Source organism: Mobula hypostoma, chromosome 21 (assembly GCF_963921235.1).
Source record: "Mobula hypostoma chromosome 21, sMobHyp1.1, whole genome shotgun sequence".
Classification (NCBI taxonomy): Eukaryota; Metazoa; Chordata; class Chondrichthyes; order Myliobatiformes; family Myliobatidae; genus Mobula; species Mobula hypostoma.
Genome location: NC_086117.1, coordinates 56358842 through 56378936, shown reverse-complemented (window position 1 = coordinate 56378936; position 20095 = coordinate 56358842). Strand labels below are relative to the sequence as shown.

The 20095-nt window shown below is 47.0% G+C and overlaps 1 protein-coding gene across 3 annotated transcripts in view; it reads right to left on the bottom strand.

Moving 5' to 3' along the window:
- The window catches only part of galnt9 (polypeptide N-acetylgalactosaminyltransferase 9), a 223090-nt gene that overhangs the window by 46637 nt on the left and 156358 nt on the right, over positions 1 to 20095 (bottom strand). For all 3 annotated transcript variants that reach the window (XM_063074080.1, XM_063074081.1, XM_063074082.1), the window contains 3 exons: positions 17653 to 17838; positions 13839 to 13976; positions 8458 to 8553 (listed from right to left, as the gene is read on the bottom strand). In XM_063074080.1, coding sequence (XP_062930150.1) covers positions 8458 to 8553; positions 13839 to 13976; positions 17653 to 17838 — 420 coding nt within the window. The remainder of the gene's footprint in view (positions 1 to 8457; positions 8554 to 13838; positions 13977 to 17652; positions 17839 to 20095) is intronic.

Below are 20095 nucleotides of genomic sequence, written 5' to 3'. Positions count from 1 at the left end.
TCATGACACAATCGGGAGCTTTGCTGTAATCTACAGATAAAAGAGGAAATCCACTCAGATTAACAGAGAGTTCCGAGAAGATCCTCTGACAAGTATTCGTAGCCAAGCATGCTGATCGGTGAATCTGAGATTTAAACCAATGGACATTAATCACTCTGAAGCCACAGAGAGCTCCACAGCCATAAATATTCAACACTTAATCTACTTGGCTTAATCTGTGCCTACACTTCAATATTTTAAAAGAATCTGACTGACAAGGATCTATTTATACAACCCGCATTTGTATTAGATCTAAGGGAATGTAGGTGGATTCAGGAATTATGCATTTCATGGTAAACCAGCAACAAGGAGCAGTGGGTTTCTGGAACGTTCTGCAACCTGTAAAAGTGTTTGCAAGTCCACTGTCAGGAGGGAGTGTTTACGATTTAGATTATTGATTTGGGGGGTAAACGTCTCCTCACGGTCCCTTCTCTGTGTGAAAGAAGCTAAGTTTTAATACACAGATCAGACAGTGATGTAAAAGAAAGAATAAATATTAGCTTTATTTGTCAAAGGTATGTCAAAAAATTAAATAATATAGTGAAATGGGATATTTTGCATCAATGACCAACACAGTCCAAGGGAGGGAGGGAGGGAGGGAGGAAAAGGTCCCCTCCTCCTTCCCTTTCTGCAATGGTCCACTCTCCTCTCCAGCCCCCTTGACCTTTCTCACCCACCTGGCTTCCTGTAGGTAGGTGACCAGAGCTGTACATAATATTCCAAATAAGGCCTCACCAATGTCTTAAATATTTTCAACATAACATCCCAACTCCTGTACCCAATACTTTGATTTATGAGGCCAGCCTCCATCACTTCCCCTCACCCCAGCCAGCCTCCATCCCTTTGCCTCACCTTTTTATTCTAGTGTCTTCCCCCTTCCATCTCAATCCTTATGAAGGGTCTTGGCCCAAAAGGTGGACTGTTTATTCATTCCCATGGATGCTGCCTGACCTGCTGAGCTCCCCCAGCAATTTGTGTGGGTTGCTTATTTTGCTGTTGTTGATTTGTTGCTTGTTGTGTCTGTGTTGTTCTGCCGAGCATTGTGGGTATGCTAAGTTGGTGCCGGAATGCGCGGTGACACTTTCTGGCTGCCCCCGGCACCTCATCAGGTTGAGTTTGCTGTTGACGCAAGTGACGCATTTCGCTGTACGCACATGTATCTCGAATCGTAAATCCTGGATGTGCCGGGGGGCAGCCCACAAGTGTCGCCATGCTCCTGGCGCCAACGCAGTGTGCTCGCTTACTAATGCTATGCCACGCGGGAGCACCCAGGGGAAGGCCACTCTGTCATGGAAGAACATACCAAACTACTCACTGACGGTGGTCGCTGCTACTGTGAAGGGCTGGGCTACACTAGATAGCTCGGCGATCATTCATGGTCTCAGTGGCATCACTGGGGTGTGGTGCATTTCAGGAGACTGCAACAGTGACTGCATTGCAGAGGGGACACAAGTCCCATTATTACCCTGCCGTCAAACGCGAGGATTATGGTTTCAGTATAGAGTCACTGGCACAGAAGGCGACCCCTCAAACCCTGGAGACATGCTGACTATCACAAACACAGAGCATACGGTCCTATGCGAAACTCTCAGGTACACATATATGTCGCTAGGGTGCCTAAGACTTTTGCACAGTACTGTAGTAATTTTATGTATTCCACTGTACTGCTTCAAATGACCTTGCCTGGTGTCTCAGGGCTGCGTGAGCCTGCACCCACACCCCACCTCTATCGCTGGCACTCCTTCTCTGCCACCTGTCCCACACCCCTCCCGCGGCGCTCCACCCTCGCCAATCCCAACATCCTTTGCTTGTGCCAAATTACAAACTCACTCCACTCCACGTTGACAAATACAATACTGTGCTAAAGTCTTAGGCACACTAAGTATACATATGTGCCTAAGACTTTTGTACAGTCCTGTATCTCACTCATACATTAATTTTCTTGTAAATACAAAGCAACACAATAGACTCAATGTAAAACTACAAAGCCAAGCAACCAGTGTGCAAAAGACAAATAGTGCAAATACAAAATTAAAAACTAATAATAATAATATATAAATAAGTAACAACTATTGTTGAGAGCATGGGTTGCAGAGTCGGTAATCAGAGTTGGGCACGTGAAGTTGAGTGAAGTTAACCCCCATGGTTCAGGAACCTGATGGTTGAGGGGTGATAACTGTTCCTTAGTCCTGAGGCTCCTGTACCTCCTTCCCGATGGCAGCTGTGAGAAGAGATTATGTCCTGGGTGGTGTTGGGGGGAAGAGTCCCTGATATGGATATGATATGGATACTGCTTTCTTGTAGATGTGCTCAATGGTGGGGAGGGCTTTACCTATGATAGACTCGGAATCCAATCTCTGCTTTGGCGTGGGGACTGCCTGCGTGCGTAAATGGACAGTGCACAATATCCCGCTGACAGCCCATTCTCCCGGGGGGGTCATGGTTTGCGGTGAGTAAGTGGAAAGTGTAATGAAAGATGGTTACAGCACAATGCGGCGATGTAAGAGCGGTGATGGATTTATCGTATTTCTGCTCCCACAGAGGACAGTGGAACAAAGGTTACATTACGTGATCAGTAGTCAGACATTGGGCCATTGATCAGGAGTTTAAACCTCACCAAGGCAACTGGGAAATGTAAATTAAATCATTAAATAATTCTGGATTTAAAACAATCCATATGGTGCATTATTGTTCTTCAAAGGTGAATACTCTGTCCCTACACTGTCTCAGCTGCAGACCCAACAATCTGGTCAACTGCGAACACAAAAAATTCTGCAGATGCTGTAAAAGATCAAAGCAACACTTTCAGTACGGTGGATGAACTCAGCAGGTCGGGCAGCATCAGTCAGAAATGATGAGTCGATGTTTCGGGCCGGAACTCTTCGTCAGGACTGAAGAATGAAAGATGGGGAAGGATTTGAAGAATGCTTGTAGCTTCAGTTGAAAAGACCAGTAATTTGAAAGACAAAGGGGTGGGGGAGGGGAAGCATTGATGTCATAGCCCTGAAAACAATGGGTAGTAGAAGGAGGAGGCGGAACCATGAGGGATCTGGGGGAGGGGGTAGAGTGAAATAGGGATAGAGGAAGGGAGGGGGAGGGAATTACTGAAAGTTGGAGAATTCTATATTCATACCAAGGGGCTGGAGACTGCCTAGATGGTATATGAGGTGTTGTTCCTCCAACCTGAGTTTAGCCTCATCATGGCAGTAGAGGAGGCCATGTATGGACATATCTGAATGGGAGTGGGAAGCAGAGTTGAAGTGGGTGGCTACCAGGAGATCCTGTCTGTTGTGGCGGACGGAGTGGAGGTGCTCGACGAAGCGGTCCCCCAATCTGGTCAACTGTGAACTGGCCCCTCAGGTTACAGATGGGCAATAAATGAAGGGGGCAGGGGGGTGATAGCGTAATGCTGTTACTGCGCCAGTGACCCAGGTTCAATTCCCACCTCTGTCTGTAATGTGTTTGCATGTCCTCCCTGTGACTACGTGTGCTTCCTCCCACAGTGCAAAGACATACTGGTGAGGGTCAGTGTGCTGTGGGCGTGTTATATTGGTACTAGAGATGTGGCGATAACTTGTGGGCTGCCCCAGCATATCTTTGCTGATTTGATTTGATGCAAACTACGCATTTCACTGCATGGTTTGATACATGTGACAAATAAAGCTAATCTTTAAAAAGCCACTTATTTATTTTTTGAGGTACAGCACAGAATAGCGCCCTTCCGGCCCTTGAGCTGTGCTGCCCAGCAACCCAAGCCTGATCATGGGACAAATTACGATGACCAATTAACCTACTAACCGGTACCTCTTTGAACTGTGGGAGGAAACCCACGTGGTCTTGTGGAGAATGTACAAATTCCTTACAGGCGAAGGTGGGAATTGAACCTGGGTCACTGGTACTGTAAACCAACCTGCTAACCACTATGCTACCTTTCCGCTCTCATGCTGACATCACCAGTGATGTCCATACATCACGCATAAATAATTGATTACTCTCCAACAGTTCAAACCCCCTGAAGTACCGACTATCCACATTGCAGATTACACCACCATGATCACATGACTGAATAACTGGAAAGAGTGCCAAAATAATTTACAAAGACATATCAGTCCATGGCCTCTTCTACTGCCATGACAAGACACTCTCAGGCTGGGGGCGCAACTCCTTATATATACTGTTTGGGTAGCTTCCAAAATGATGGCACAAATATTGATTTCTCCAATTTTCAGCAATTTCTCTCCCCCTCCCCCCTCTCTCTTTTTCCATTCTCCACTCTGGGTCCCCTCTCAACCCTCCCTTCTGCTCATCTGCTGATCATCACCCCCTGGTGTCCCTCCTGCGTCCCTCTCTCCCATGGTCCACTCTCCTCTCCTATCAGATCCCTTCTTCTTCAGTCTTTTACCTATCACCTCCCAGCTTCTTACTTCATCAGCCCCTTCACCCCTCACCTACTTTCCCCCTCACCTGGTCCCACCTATCACCTTCTAGCTTGCCCTCCTCACCCTCCTCCCATCTTCTTATTCCCCCTACTATCCAGTCCTGATGAAGGGTCTCAGCCCGAAACCTCAGCTGTTTATTCTGCTCCATAGAAGCTGCCTGACCTGCTGAGTTCCTCCAGCATTTTGCATGTGTTGCTCTGGACTTCAAACATCTACAAAATCTCTTGTGCTTTTATTTATTTATTGATTTGGAGATATGGCGTGGAATAGGTCCTCCCAGACCTCCGAGTCACGCCACCCAGCAACCTTCGATTTAACTCTAGCCTAATTACAGACAATTTACAATGACCAATTCCAATTACCCTACTAACTGGTATATCTTTGGACTGTGGGAGGAAACCGGAACACTCGGAGGAAAACCCATGCATTCCATGGGAAGGATGCACAAACTCCTTACAAAGGACTCTGGGATTGAACTTCAAACTCCAACGCCTTGAGCTGTAATAGCATTGCGCTAACCATTATGCTACTGTGGGGCATTTTACAAGGATGTGGCCAGGATTCTGACGATTGACTATAGGAGGAGGTTGGGCAGGTTTGGACTTCATTCATTGCAGCGTAGAAGATGGAAGAGCCTCGTTTAGAGAACTCTGCAGTTCATGTTATGATGTGTTTCTGGTTACTCCTTTTTTTTGTTGCTATTTTGCACGATTTTGATCGGGGCGGACTGGCTCTGCGGCCTGCGGTCAGCGAACGATACAGCACTACGTTGAACTGAATTGAACTGAACAGTCCTGGACTGTTTCAAAGATGCTGCAGTTTGATGTTTAATATTCTGTGGTGTTACTTGTTCGGTTTTCTTGCTGCTTACGTGATTTATTTGGGTTTTTTTTTGCACGTTTGGTGTTTGGTGTTTTTATTTGAATGGGTTCCATGGTTTTCTTGGTTTTGTGGCTGTCTGTGGGAAGACAAGTCTCAGGGTTTGTATACTGCTCACATACTTTGATAATAAATGTACTTTGATTCTTTGAAATGAGTGACTGATCTCTCGCGCCAGTTCATCTGTAAAACAGTTTTGAATTCTTCTCTCTAATGTCTCTTCTTTCCTTGTTAAAGAAATGTTGGAGTCCGTGATCAGTAGCTGCACTCAAACTGCAGTTCTTTATGGCAGCGGGTTCTCAGTCTTTGGAGCTTGCCGAACAGCCTGGCGTTTTCAATATCTCCAGGAGCGGCCTGGAAGGTGCGTGCCTTTGGGATGCTGTTCTGCAGCCCTGTGAATGACCCGGGTTCCTCGCTGGTGTCGTCGTCACGGGAGATCAGAAAATCGAGAGAACAGCATTCACTGCTGTTGAAGTCAGCGACGCTGCAGACGGTAACATGGAAACGGCAAGCAGTGGGCCTCCCCTCCGGCTGTGGCTGGAGTGATACCTCTCTGTCCCTCGTTATGACAGAGCCTGTCTGAGATGTCCAAGTGTTGAGATGGACAGTAGTTTCTGATGGACTCCAGATCATGGTCTCTTTGGGGCTTCACTGCTGCTTGCACGGTGGGTGGTGGGGGCTGAGGGTTCTGTTGAAGCAGGTGGGGAGGGGGGGGCTTGTTGCTTTGATGCTGCTTGTGCGTGGGAGGGGAGGGAGGCTTTGGGGTTCTAACATTTCTGTCATTCATTCTTTGAGGGTTTTTCTCTGTTTTGCTGATGTGTCTGTGAAGAGTAAGAATGTCAGGTTGTATACTGTAGACAATCTCTGATATTAAATGGAACCATTGAATCATTGATCTTACAGAGGGGTGTAGATAGGGTGAATGCGTCCAGTCCTTTTTACCAGGATTGGACAACCAACAATCAGAAGACACAGGTTTAAAGTGAGGAGAGAATATTTAATAGACACTTGAGGGGAATTTGAGGGTGCTATCTCTGTGGATTGAGCTGCCAGAAGTAGTGGTTGGGGCAGGTACAATGTTAACTGTCATAAGGTGGTGGCTGGGAACTGACCCAAGTGCAAGACACAGATACTGAAGTACTAGGATACAGGGTGAGGGCTAGGGCCTGGACACGAAAACCAGGAACCCGGAACAGAACTGGCCAAGAGAGCTAGGGAGCCAGGGCTTGGACTCCGAGCCAGAGACTGGGCAAGGACCCCGAACCTGGGTCTTGCCTCTGGCTCGGACCCCAGAACTAGGTAAGGACGTGACTTGGCTGGCAGGTCGTACTAGACTGGAGTCTTGAGACTTGAGTCGAGGCTTGAGACTGGAGGTGAGGCTTGAGACTGGAGGCTTGAGGCTTGAGACTAGAGGCTTGAGGCTTAAGGCTTGAGGCTTGGGGTCTTGAAGCTCCTCCTGGGCAGGGTGCTGATCACCTGGGCAGGGCACGGATCACCTGGGCAGGGCGCGGATCTCCACCCGATGGAGGCAAGGGACAGGAAGGGACAGAACCCACCGCAGGGTAATGACAATCTGACCTGGCTAACCCGACGGAGGCAAGGGACAGGAAGGGACAGAACCAACAGCAGGGTAACGGCAATCTGGCCTGACTTACCCAACAGAGGCAAGGGACAGAACCAACTGCAGGGTAACGGCAATATGGCCTGGCTTACCCGGCGGAGGCAAGGGACAGAAAGGGAGCTAGGTACAGGGTGGCTCCAAGACAAGACTTCAGGCAAGACGAGGTGAGAGTTACCAGCAAGACAAGGCAAGGCTTCAGGCAATGGAAGGCAAGACAAGAACTTCAGGCAAGACAAGAGTTATTAGCAAGACAAGGCAAGACTTCAGGCAATGCAATGCGAGGAAACAGAAGGCAGGGGAAGGGATACAAGGAGTAAGGACAAGAACAATCCAGCAGCCACGCCCTGGTCTCTGGAGGTATTTATGCAGCCAGCCCCAATGAGCATCAGCTGCCTCAATTAGAGCTTAACAAGAACAGAAACAGGGTAGACAGGAAAACCTGGAGCAAGGGTCGATGGACCAGACCATGAACCGGAATGCGGACTTTACGGACCGGACCATGACAGATAACTTCTAAAAGACAGTTAGACAGGTCCAGGATTTGAGCCAAGCAACGTACAAAGTACATTTATTATCAAAGTATGTACACAGGTACACTGAGACACCCCTTTTTCCCTTATAAGGGAGAGAGAGAGCCTGTGGTATGTTGAATACTGTGTGAACGAGTAGTCTTTGGAGTACTGTAGGTCTGTGTCTTTACTGATGCTTTGCTGCACGCTTGAGTGCTCAGTAGGGGGTGCTGATGCATTTTTTTGCTGGTGGGGGTGGGGGGATTGTTGCTTTTCTGCTGCTTATATGTGGGAGAGGGGAGCTGGGGGGGGCTTTGGGGTTCTAACATTTAACTATCATTCATTCTTTGGGGCACTCCTCTGTTTTCGTGGATGTTTGCGAAGAAAAAGCATTTTAGGATGTATATTGTATACATTTCTCTGATGTTAGATGTACCTTCGAAACCTTTGAAATATTATACAACCTTGAGATTTGTCTCCTTACAGGCAGCCACAAAGCAAGAAACCCAGAAGAACCCATAACAAGAAAAAAATCAACGAACACCCAATGCGCAGAGAGAGAAAAACACCCAAATCGTGCAAACAATAAAAGTAAGTAAAGAGAATTTAGAATGAAAGTGACTCCTCAGCCACGAAACCTGAAGCAGCTGGAGCAGGCCCACAGCCTTGGCCTCAGTTCAGCCCCTAATGGAGTAGACACTGCAGAGCCTATAGGCACGAAGCTCAGAGCAGGCCAGACGAATGGGACTGAGCCTGGTCAACATGGGCAAGATGGGCTGAAGCGCTGTATGTCACTGTGTCTCTTGAACGTTGATCAGTTAAAACTCATGAGTGCTTTGATGCCTGGCCAGCAGTTTGTAAAGATTGATGGAGGTCCAAGTCTCTCCAGGTCCGTTAATAGCTTCACCCAGATCTGTGGTGGACATCCAATTTGACACATGGTCAGAAGCCACAAGGGGGGTGGTCCTACCTGAGATGTCATTCCATGGCACGGGTAGAGAATCGCCCTGTCATCATCCTCTGACCCTTGGTCTAAGCAGTAGCCACTCACTTTGCTGTTCCGTACCTGTGGAATTAGAGAGATGCCATTCAGGAAAAGGCCATGGAGATCCTACTAAAGGTCTACAGAAGAACTCCTGGCTCAGGAATGGCCTGGTGTCTCATATCTCCAGCTTACATTCTGCATTTTATACCAGAACCTCTTTACTGGCCAGAGGTCACCCCTTGACCATGAGGTCACATGTGTCCCATCAAAATATAGAACATAGAACTTCACAGCACAGTGCAGGCCCTTCGGCCCTCAATTTTGTGCTGACCTTTCAACCTACTCTAAGATCAATCTAACCCTTCCTTTCCACATGACCGTCTATTTTTCTTTCATCTATGTGCCTAAGAGTTGCTTCTTATTTATTTAAGCCCATCACCCCTATTGAGGACAGAGTCTTCTGCCCTGAGCCTGTCTGTCACGTAGTCTCCAGGTGTATCCTGCCTCTCCCAGGCTCCCTTCCCCTTTTCCCAACCATAATTTCCCTCTCCCTTCCCCTTTTCCCAACCATGATTCCCCTCTCCCTTCCCCTTTTCCCAACCATGATTCCCCTCTCCCTTCCCCTTTTCCCAACCGTGATTCCCCTCTCCCTGCCCCCTTCCCACTCTCAATCCACAATAGAGACACATATCAGAATCAGGTTTATCATCACTCATGTATGTCATAAAATTTGATTTTTTTTTGCGGGAGCAGTACAGTGCAATACATAAAATTACTACAGTGCTGTGCAAAAGTCTTAGGCACCCTGGCTATATATATGTGGTTAAGACTTTCGCACAATAGTGTGGAACGTTGAATGGTAGAGCACAGTACAGGCCCTTAGGCCCACAATGTTGTGCCAACATGTTGTGATCAACCTAACCCACCCATAACCTCCATTTGTCTATCACCCATGTGCCTATCTAAGAGTCTCTTAAATGTCCCTCAAGGATCAGCCTCTACCACCACCCCTGGCAGCATGTTCCACGCACCCACCACTCTCTCTGTGTTAGAAAAACTTACCTCTGACATCCCCCCTATACTTTCCTCCCATCTCATTTAAATGTCCCCTCATGTTAGGTATTTTTGCCACATGACAGATATGGCCATTGTGTAGGCAGAAGCAATTAGTTTAGTTTGCCATTTGATTGCTAGTTTAATTGGTTCAGCACAACATTGTGGGCCGAAGGGCCTGTTCCTGTGCCTCATGGAGATTGCCTCATGGGAATCATGGAGGGGATCATGTTCTGTGTTCTAAGTGTCTCTAAATCAGAATCAGATTCAGGATTAATATGCTGTGAGACAAGTTGTTTTGCGGCAGCAGTACATAGTTCAAAGATCGAAATACATTTATTATTAAAGTGTGTATACATTATACAACCTTGAGATTCGTCTCCTTACTGGCAGTTACAACACAGGTTGGGGATGGCATTAAACAGGAAATTAGAAATGTGTGCAATAAAGGAGCAGCAGTTATAATGGGTGACTTCAATCTACATATAGATTGGGTGAACCAAATTGGTAAGGGTGCTGAGGGAGAGGATTTCTTGGAATGTATGCAGGATAGTTTTCTGAACCAACATGTCGAGGAACCAACTAGAGAACAGGCCATTCTGGACTGGGTTTTGAGCAATGAGGAAGGGTTAGTTAGCAATCTTGTCATGTGAGGCCCCTTGGGTAAGAGTGACCATAATATGGGGGAATTCTTCATTAAGATGGAGAGTGATATAGTTAATTCAGAAACAAAGGTTCTGAACTTAAAGAGGGGTGACTTTGAAGGTATGAGACGTGAATTACCTAAGATAGACTGGCAAATGACACTTAAAGCGTTGACGGTGGATATGCAATGGCAAGCATTTAAAGATCGCATGGATGAACTACAACAATTGTTCATCCCAGTTTGGCAAAAGAATAAACCAGGGAAGGTAGTGCACCCGTGGCTGACAAGGGAAATTAGAGATAGTATCAATTCCAAAGAAGAAGCATACAAATTAGCCAGAAAAAGCGGCTCACCTGAGGACTGGGAGAAATTCAGAGTCCAGCAGAGGAGGACAAAGGGCTTAATTAGGAAGGGGAAAAAAAGATTATGAGAGAAAACTGGCAGGGAACATAAAAACTGACTGTAAAAGCTTTTATAGATATGTGAAAAGAAAAAGATTGGTAAAGACAAATGTAGGTCCCCTACAGTCAGAAACAGGTGAATTGATTATGGGGAACAAGGAAATGGCAGACCAATTGAATAATTACTTTGGTTCTGTCTTCACTAAGGAGGACAGAAATAATCTTCCGGAAATAGTAGGGGACAGAGGGTCTAGTGAGATGGAGGAACTGAGCGAAATACATGTTAGTAGGGAAGTGGTGTTAGGTAAATTGAAGGGATTAAAGGCAGATAAATCCCCACAGCCAGATGGTCTGCATCCCAGAGTGCTTAAGGAAGTAGCCCAAGAAATAATGGACGCATTAGTGATAATTTTTCAAAACTCTTTAGATCCTGGACTAGTTCCTGAGGATTGGAGGGTGGCTAATGTAACCCCACTTTTTAAAAAAAGGAGGGAGAGAGAAACCGGGGAATTATAGACCGGTTAACGTAACGTCGGTGGTGGGGAAAATGCTAGAGTCAGTTATCAAAGATGGGATAACAGCACATTTGGAAAACAGTGAAATCATCGGACAAAGTCAGCATGGATTTGTGAAAGGAAAATCATGTCTGATGAATCTCACAGTATTTTTTGAGAATGTAACTAGTCATAGTCATACTTTATTGACCCGGGGGAAATTGGTTTTCGTTACAGTTGCACCATAAATAATTAAATAGTAACAAAACCATAAATAATTAAATAATAATATGTAAATTATGACAGGAAATAAGTCCAGGACCAGCCTATTGGCTCAGGGTGTCTGACCCTCCAAGGGAGGAGTTGTAAGGTTTGATGGCCACAGGCAGGAATGACTTCCTATGACGCTCTGTGCTGCATCTCGGTGGAATGAGTCTCTGGCTGAATGTACTCCTGTGCCCACCCAGTACATTATGTAGTGGATAGTAGAATGTACTATTAGAGTGGATAGGGGAGAACCAGTAGATGTGGTATATCTGGATTTTCAAAAGGCTTTTGACAAGGTCCCACACAGGAGATTCGTGTGCAAACTTAAAGCACACGGTATTGGGGGTAAGGTATTGATGTGGATAGAGAATTGGTTGGCAGGAAGCAAAGAGTGGGAATAAACGGGACCTTTTCAGAATGGCAGGCAGTGACTAGTGGGGTACCGCAAGGCTCAGTGCTGGGACGCCAGTTGTTTACAATATATATTAATGACTTAGACGAGGGAATTAAATGCAGCAAATCCAAGTTTGCGGATGACATGAAGCTGGGCGGCAGTGTGAGCTGTGAGGAGGATGCTAAGAGGATGCAGGGTGACTTGTATAATTTAGGTGAGTGGGCAAATTCATGGCAGATGCAATTTAATGTGGATAAATGTGAGGTTATCCACTTTGGTGGCAAGAACAGGAAAACAGATTATTATCTGAATGGTTGTCGATTAGGAAAAGGGGAGGTGCAACGAGACCTGGGTGTCATTATACACCAGTCATTGAAAGTGGGCATGCAGGTACAGCAGGCGGTGAAAAAGCGAATGGTATGCTGGCATTTATAGCGAGAGGATTTGAGTACAGGAGCAGGGAGGTACTACTGCAGTTGTACAAGGCCTTGGTGAGACCACACCTGGAGTATTGTGTGCAGTTTTGGTCCCCTAATCTGAGGAAAGACATCCTTGCCATAGAGGGAGTACAAAGAAGGTTCACCAGATTGATTCCTGGGATGGCAGGACTTTCATATGGTGAAAGACTGGATCGACTAGGCTTACACTCTCTGGAATTTAGAAGATTGAGGGGGGATCTGATTGATACGTATAAAATTCTAAAGGGATTGGACAGGCTAGATGCAGGAAGATTGTTCCTGATGTTGGGGAAGTCCAGAACGAGGGGTCACAGTTTGAGGATAAAGGGGAAGTTTAGGACTGAGATGAGGAAAAACTTCTTCACACAGAGAGTGGTGAATCTGTGGAATCCTCTGCCACAGGAAACAGTTGAGGCCAGTTCATTGGCTATATTTAAGAGGCCCTTGTGGCTACGGGGATCAGGGGGTATGGAGGGAAGGCTGGTGCAGGGTTCTGAGTTGGATGATCAGCCATGATCGTACTGAATGGCGGTGCAGGCTTGAAGGGCCGAATGGCCTACTCCTGCATCTATTTTCTATGTTTCTACGTTAACCCGTTAAAAAACGTCAAGCACCCATTGCACAGACAGAAAAAACAAGTCATGCAAGCAAGTAACATTCAGATCTGAAGTTCGAGGAAGTGAATCCAGAGACACAAAGCCAGTCACCGCCGCAGCCGGTCCAGCAGCCCGTTGGTCACAAGCTGCCTCCTCAGTTCAACACAGAGATGAGTAACCTCGAGGAGCAATGAGCTGAACTGGCCCGTCCCTCGTCTCCAGCCCCAGCACGCTGACCTTTTCAATCTGTGCTTAAAATGGCCAAACAGCCCCTCATTCCTTGCTTTCAGACTCAAGCCCTGCCACTTTGATATGCTCTCGGGCCCGGAACCTGCCACCTCAATTCGACACATACCCAACCTTTCCAGTTCGGCCCGGCACTTAAAGTGGTCAGTCATCGGCTCATTCCCCACTCTTGGGCCCAGGTTCCAATACCTCAGCTCGGCCCACACACAGATCACATCACAACCGTCCTGCACCTTCAAAGCTTCAGTTCACACCCCAAAATGCCAGGTTGGACAGGTGGTTCAAATGCTCATCTACAAAAGGGAAGTTACAGGCTATTGACTGTGGTGATCGTTGTCCAGAAAAGGCGCCAGTAATAAAATACTTGTGTTTGCTGCCAGAAAGTCGTCACTGTGCTTCACCAGGGCACCTTAAACCAGAAATACATGGTAATAGCTTTAAATTATCATGAGAAATATATATATATATAAATTAAATTAAGTTAGTGCAAAACGAGAGCAAAAAAATAGCAAGCTGGTGTTTTTGTGTGTCTTCAGGCTCCTATACCTTCTCCGTGATGGTAGCAATGAGAAAAGGGTATGTTCTGGGTGATGGGAGTCCTGAGTGATGGATGACACCTTTTAGAGGCATCCAGCTGTGCAAGGGCTTTACCGGCTGTGGAGTGGGCAAGTTTCTCTGATCAGCTGCTCCGTTTATTCTCACCGGAACCCTCCCCTACAGCACGCACCATCCTCCCTCCCTGCCAGCGGCTCCTGGCTCGGACCGCCAGGAGGTAGGTTCAGCGTGCGTGGGCCAGGAGGAACCAGCTCACCTCTCCGTAGGTGACCGTGTCATTGTAGACCCTCATCTCCGGGTAGACGTTGTCCCTGTACCACTTGAAACTCCGACAGTTCAGCTTCTTTCGCAGGGCCACTCTCTCCGACACGTCGCCGAAGTCAACTCCTGGATTCTGGGAGGGTAAACGGAAAGGGTTAATGGAGTCCACAGCGCACACTGGAGACCATTCGATTTATCGCTCCTCTGACTGCCCGATCGAGTCACCCACCTTACTGTACCTCATTTAGAGATACAACATGGTAACAGGCCCTTCTGGCCTAACGGGCCCACACCACCCGATTACACCAATGTGACCAATTAACCTAGTAACCCGTACATCTTTGGAATGTGGGAGGAAAATGGGGCTCCCGGAGGAAACCCCTGTAGTGACGGGGGAAACGTACAAACTCCTTACATGCAGGAACTGAGCCTTGATCACTGGCACTGTGAACCATTGCTTTAGCTGCTAAGTGACCATGCTACTGTGCTCAAGAGAAAGAGAGGGGTAGATTTCGGGGGGTATCAAGTTCATGTTCAATTTGATTGCCATCCTAAATATGAGAGATTCTGCAGATGCTGGACATCCAGAGCAACACACACACAAAATGCTGGAGGAACTCAGCAGGTCAGGCAGTATCTATGGAAATGAATAAACTGTCAACGTTTCAGGCCAGGACTTTACTTCAGGACTGAGAAAGAAGGGGAAAGGTGCCAGAATGAAAAGGTGGGTTGGGGGGGAGGGAAAGAGGTGAGCTGGAAGGTGATAGGCAAAGCCTGGTGGGCGGGGGGGGGGGAAGGTCAAGGGCTGGAGGGGAAGGAATTGTCATCTGACTGCATATATATACAACCAAACCAACAACATTCCTCTAGACCACGGTGCTCACCAAACACATACTACACACAGCGCATAAACCAAAGTGTTATTATAAATAGAAACACACGCAAAGTTCTGGAGGAACTCAGCAAGTCAGGCAGCATTGATGGAGAAGAGAAAACAGTTGACATCTCAGGCCGAGGCTTTTCTTCGGGACACAAAAGTTGTACTTCTGGGCAACTCTCACGGGGCCACAGCAGGACTGTCCGAACCCCTGGAGTCTTCCTGACTTCTGCCATCTCCAAACCCTCTGCAACAGGACCCTTGACTCAGAGTAACAGGCCGTAGCAAGTAGCACCTCCAATATGATTATTCTAAACACTGGCGCTCCACAAGGTTGTATCCTCAACCCTCTCCTCTACTCCTCACAGCCTCAACGACTGCGTGGCCACGCTCTGCTCTTAACTCTGTCTGCAAGTTTGCAAATGATACCCCTGTAGTGGGGTCAGATCTCAAGTAACGGTGAGTCAGAGTACAGGAGGGAGATCGAGAGCTTGGTAACACGTTGCCGTGACAACAACCCTTCCCTCAGTGTCAGCAAAGCGAAAGAGCAGGAGCAGAATCAGAATCAGGTTTAATATTACCGGCATACGTGGCGGAATTTGTTATTTTGCAGCAGCAGTGCGTTGAAATACATAGTAATTGAAAAAAAATATAAATTGCAATAAGAAGTATATTTATAAAAAGAAAATTAAATTAAATAGTGAAAAAAGAGAGGGAAAAAATAGTGAGGTATGTTCATGGGTTCAATGTCCATTCAGAATTCGGATGGCAGAGGGGAAGAAGCTGTTTCAGAATCACTGGGTGTGTGTCTTCAGGCTCCTGTACCTCCTTCCTGATGGTAGCAATGAGAAGAGAGCATGACCTGGATGATGGGGGTCCTTAGTGATGGACGCTGCCTTTTTGAGGCATTGCCTTTTGAAGGCTTCCTCCATGTTGGGGAGGCTGGTGCCTATGATGGAGCTGGCTGAGATTAAAACTTTCTGCAGTGTTTTCTGATGCCGTGCCGTGACCCCCGCCACCCCCCCCCCCATACCAGACGGTGACACAGCCAGTTAGAATGCTCTCCATGGTACATCTGTAGAAATTACAAAGTGTCTTTGCCGACATACCAATTCTCGTCAGACTCCTAATGAGATATAGCCACTAACAACAGGAATTCTGCAGATACTGGAAATTCAAGCAACACACATCAAAGTTGCTGGTGAACGTAGCAGGCCAGGCAGCATCTCTAGGAAGAGGTACAGTCGACGTTTCAGGCCGAGACCCTTTGTCAGGGGCCTGCTGCGTTCACCAGCAACTTTGAAATATAGCCACTGTTGTGCTTCTTTGTAACTGCATTGATAAGTTGGATCTGGGATAGATCCTCAGAGATGTTGGAACTTGAAATTTCTCACTCCTTTTACTGCTGACCCCTCGATGAGCACTGGTGTGTGTTTCCTTGACTTCTCCTTCCTGAAGTCCACAATCAATTCCTTGGTCTTATTGACATTGAGTGTAAGGTTGTTGCTGTGACTCCACTCAACTAGCTGATCTATCTGGCTCCTGTACGCCCTCTCATCACCATCCAGAATTCTGCCAACAATAGTTGTGTTGTCAGCAAATGTATAGATGGTGTTTGAGCTGTGCCTAGGCACACAGTCATGTGTAGATAGAGAGTAGAGCAGTGGGCTAAGCACACACCCCTGAGGTGCGCCAGTGTTGACTGTCAGTGAGGAGGAGACGGTGGATTTCTGGATGGTGATGGAGGGTGTACAGGAGCGAGATAGTCACACAGACTGTAGTCTCCAGGTGAGGAAATCCAGGATCCATTTGCAGAGGGAGGTACAGAGGTTCAGGCTTTGGAGTTTGATGATTAGTACTGAGGGAATGATGGTGTTAAACGCTGAGCCTTAATCAATAAACAGCAGTCAGACGTAGGTATTGCTATTGCCAGACGATCCAAGGCCGAGTGGAGAGCCAGTGAGATTGCATCCACTGTAAACCTATTATGGCAATGGGCAAATTGTGGGGGGGGCGGTTTCAGGTCCTTCCTTAAGCAGAAGTTGATTCTGGCCCTGACCAACCTGTCAAAGCACTTCATCACAGTAGATGTGAGCGCCACTGGGTGATAGTCATTGAGACAGCTCACCCCGCTCCTCTTGGACACTGGAATGATTGTCGCCCTTTTGAGGCAGGCATGAACCTCCAACTGCAGCAGTGAGAGATTGAAGATCTCCTTGAACACTCCCTTCAGTTAGTTGATACAGCTTTTCAGTGCCTTGCCAGCTACACCACCAGGGCCTAATGCCTTGCGAGGGTTCACCCTCTAGAAAGATGGTTTTGGCCTCCGAAACAGAGACCACAGGTTCACCAGGTGCTGCAAGGATTCGCACTGGACTTTAACTTCTTTGAGGCCTCTGCCCTTCGAAATTTTGTTGAAGAGTCTCAGCCTGAAAAGTTGACTGTTTATTCATTTCTATAGATGTTGCCTGACCCGCTGAGACCCTCGGGCATTTTGTGTGTGCTGCTCTGGGTTCCCAGCATTCATTCATTCATTCATTCACTCATTTATTTATTTATTTATTTATTTATTGATACAGTACAGAAAGGCCGTTCTGGCCCACCAACATGTACCCCCCAGCACCTACCTATTCACTCCCTGGTCTAATCACGGGACATTTTATAATGACCAATGAATCTACTAACCGTTACGTCTTTGGACTGTGGGAGGAAACTGGAGCACCCGGAGGAAACCCACACGGTCATGGGGAGAATGTACAAACTCACATCTGCAGACCTCTACTGCACTCAGCAGCTGGCTCAGAACCCCTCTCTTCACCAGACGTTCAGTGCCGGCTCTCTCCAACAGGAGGAGCACCAGTCACGAGCCCCTTCCCCACCCCATGCCGAGCTCCACCGAGCTCCCCTCTTCCGGTGGGTAGGCCACACTCACGTTCATTGGTATGTTCCAGGCCATGTAGACGTGAGACTTGAACTCATCCATCCAGACCTCGGCGGCCCGCAAGGCGTTGCGCTTGGCGTAGTAATCAATGTCATTGTTGTAGGGCTTCTTAGTGCGCTCGATGTGGGCGACCCGGGAACAGGGTAGAACCTCCATGCTGCCTCCGCACTGCCAGACCTGCAAGTTCAAAACACAGCCACTCAGTTATGTGACCCAGGCGATATAGTTTAATCAGCTTACTTATTTATCTATCTATCTACCTACTGACCTATCTGTCTATCCATTCTTATTATCTTTCAACTAATCAATAAGCTCCAAGACCTAGGCCTCAATACCTCCTTGTGCAATTGAACCCTGGATTTTCTCACTTGTAGACCCCAGTCAGTTCAGATTGGCAACAGCGTCTCCTCCACAATCTCCATCAGCACAGGTGCAGCACAAGGCTGTGTGCTTAGCCCCCTACTCTACTCACTTTACACTTATGATTTTGTGGATAAGCACAGCTCCAAAGCCATATTCAAGTTTGCTGATGACACCACTCTCGTAGGCCGAATCAAAGGCGGTGATGAATCAGCAGATAGGAGACAGATAGAAAATCTCCCTGAGCAGTACCTCAACAATAACCTCGTACTCAATGTCAGCAAGACCAAGGAACTGGTTGTTGGCTTCAGGAGAAGGAAACCAGAGGCCTATGAGCCAGGCCTCATTGGAGGATCAGAGGACTGGCTCACAGAGAGATGAGGGTCAGCAACTTTAAATTCCTCGTTGTTATTATTTCGGAGGACTTGTCCATAACAAGTGCAATTATGAAGAGAGTACATTAGTGCCTCCTGAGGAGTTTGCGAAGATTTGGCGTGACGCCTAAAACTCTGACAAACTTCCATAGATGTGTGGTGGAGAGTATATTGACTGGCTGCATCACAGCCTGGTATGGAAGCACAATGCCCTTGAATGGAAACTCCTACAAAAAGTAGTGATTACTGTCCATCATGGGTATAGCCCTCCCCACCATTGAGTACACACATCCACACAGAGCACTATCGGCAGAAAACAGCAGCATCCATCATCAGGGACCCCCACCACCCAGGACATGCTCACTTCTCGCTGCTGCCATCAGGAAGGAGGGACAGGAGCCTCAGGACTCTCACCACCAGGTTCAGGAACAGTTACTGCCCCTCAACCATCAGGCTCTTGAACCAAAGGGGGATAACTTCTCTCAACTTCAATCACTCCATCACTGAAAAGTTCCCACAACCAATGGACTCCTCAACTCATGCTCTTGGTACTTATTGCTTACTTATTTATTATTACTATTTATTTATTTTTATACTTGCGCAGTTTGTTGTCCTTTGCACAAGTTGGTGCGGTTGTTCATTGATTCTATTATGGTTATTATTCAATTATGGATTCACTGAGAATGCCCACAAGAAAATGAATCTCAGGTTGTATGTGGTGACACATATGTACTTTGATAATAAATTTACTTTGAACTTTGAATGTTCTGTGACGTTTGTGAATAACGGTGTGAGGGATGGACGTCAGTGGTGAAGAAATGATGCTGGGTGTTGGCCTCAAAGAAGGTTGCTCAGAATGGTCTGTGACTAATCTCTGTATAAGACCATAAGATATAGGAGCAGAATTAGGCCACTTGACCCATGGGTCTGCTCAGCCATTTCATCATGGCTGATCCATTTTCCGTCTCAGCCCCAATCTCCTGTCCTCTCCCTGTATCCCTTCATGCCCTGACTAATCAAGAATCTATCGACCTCTGCATTAAATATACCCAATGACTTGGCCTCCACAGCCGTCTGCGGCAATGAATTCCACAGATTCACCACTCTCTGGCTGCAGAAATTCCTCCTCATCTCCGTTCTAAACAGATCTATTCTGAGGCTGTGTGCTTTGGCTTAGACTCTCCTACCACAGGAAATATTCTCTGCACATTCACTCTATCGAGGCCTTCCAACACTCGAAAAGTTTCAATTAGATCACCCCTCATTCTTCTGAATTCCAGCCAGTACAGGCCCAGAGCCGTCAAACACTTCTCATACGATAAGTCTTTTAATCCCAGAATAGTTTTCAAAAACCTCCATTAAATCCTCTGCAATGTTGGTATATTCTTTCTCAGATAAGGGGCCCAAAGCTGCTCCCACGTGAGGCCTCACCAGCGCTTTATAAAGGTTCACCGTTCACCCCTACTGGAATGTAAAAACAAGGATGTAATGTTGAGGATTCACGACCAACACCAGTTTAAATGGTTCCTCCTGTCCAGCAGCTTTGACTGGATTAGCAGCCAATCTCAATAAAGTCATCACACAGGCAGCAAACCAGAAAGTAAGCAGCCCAATTTTTGAACAACATTTTGCAGAATGGAAGATAAATGACAGTTGAAAGTAAACTTATTATCAATGTACCACATACTACCTTGAGATTC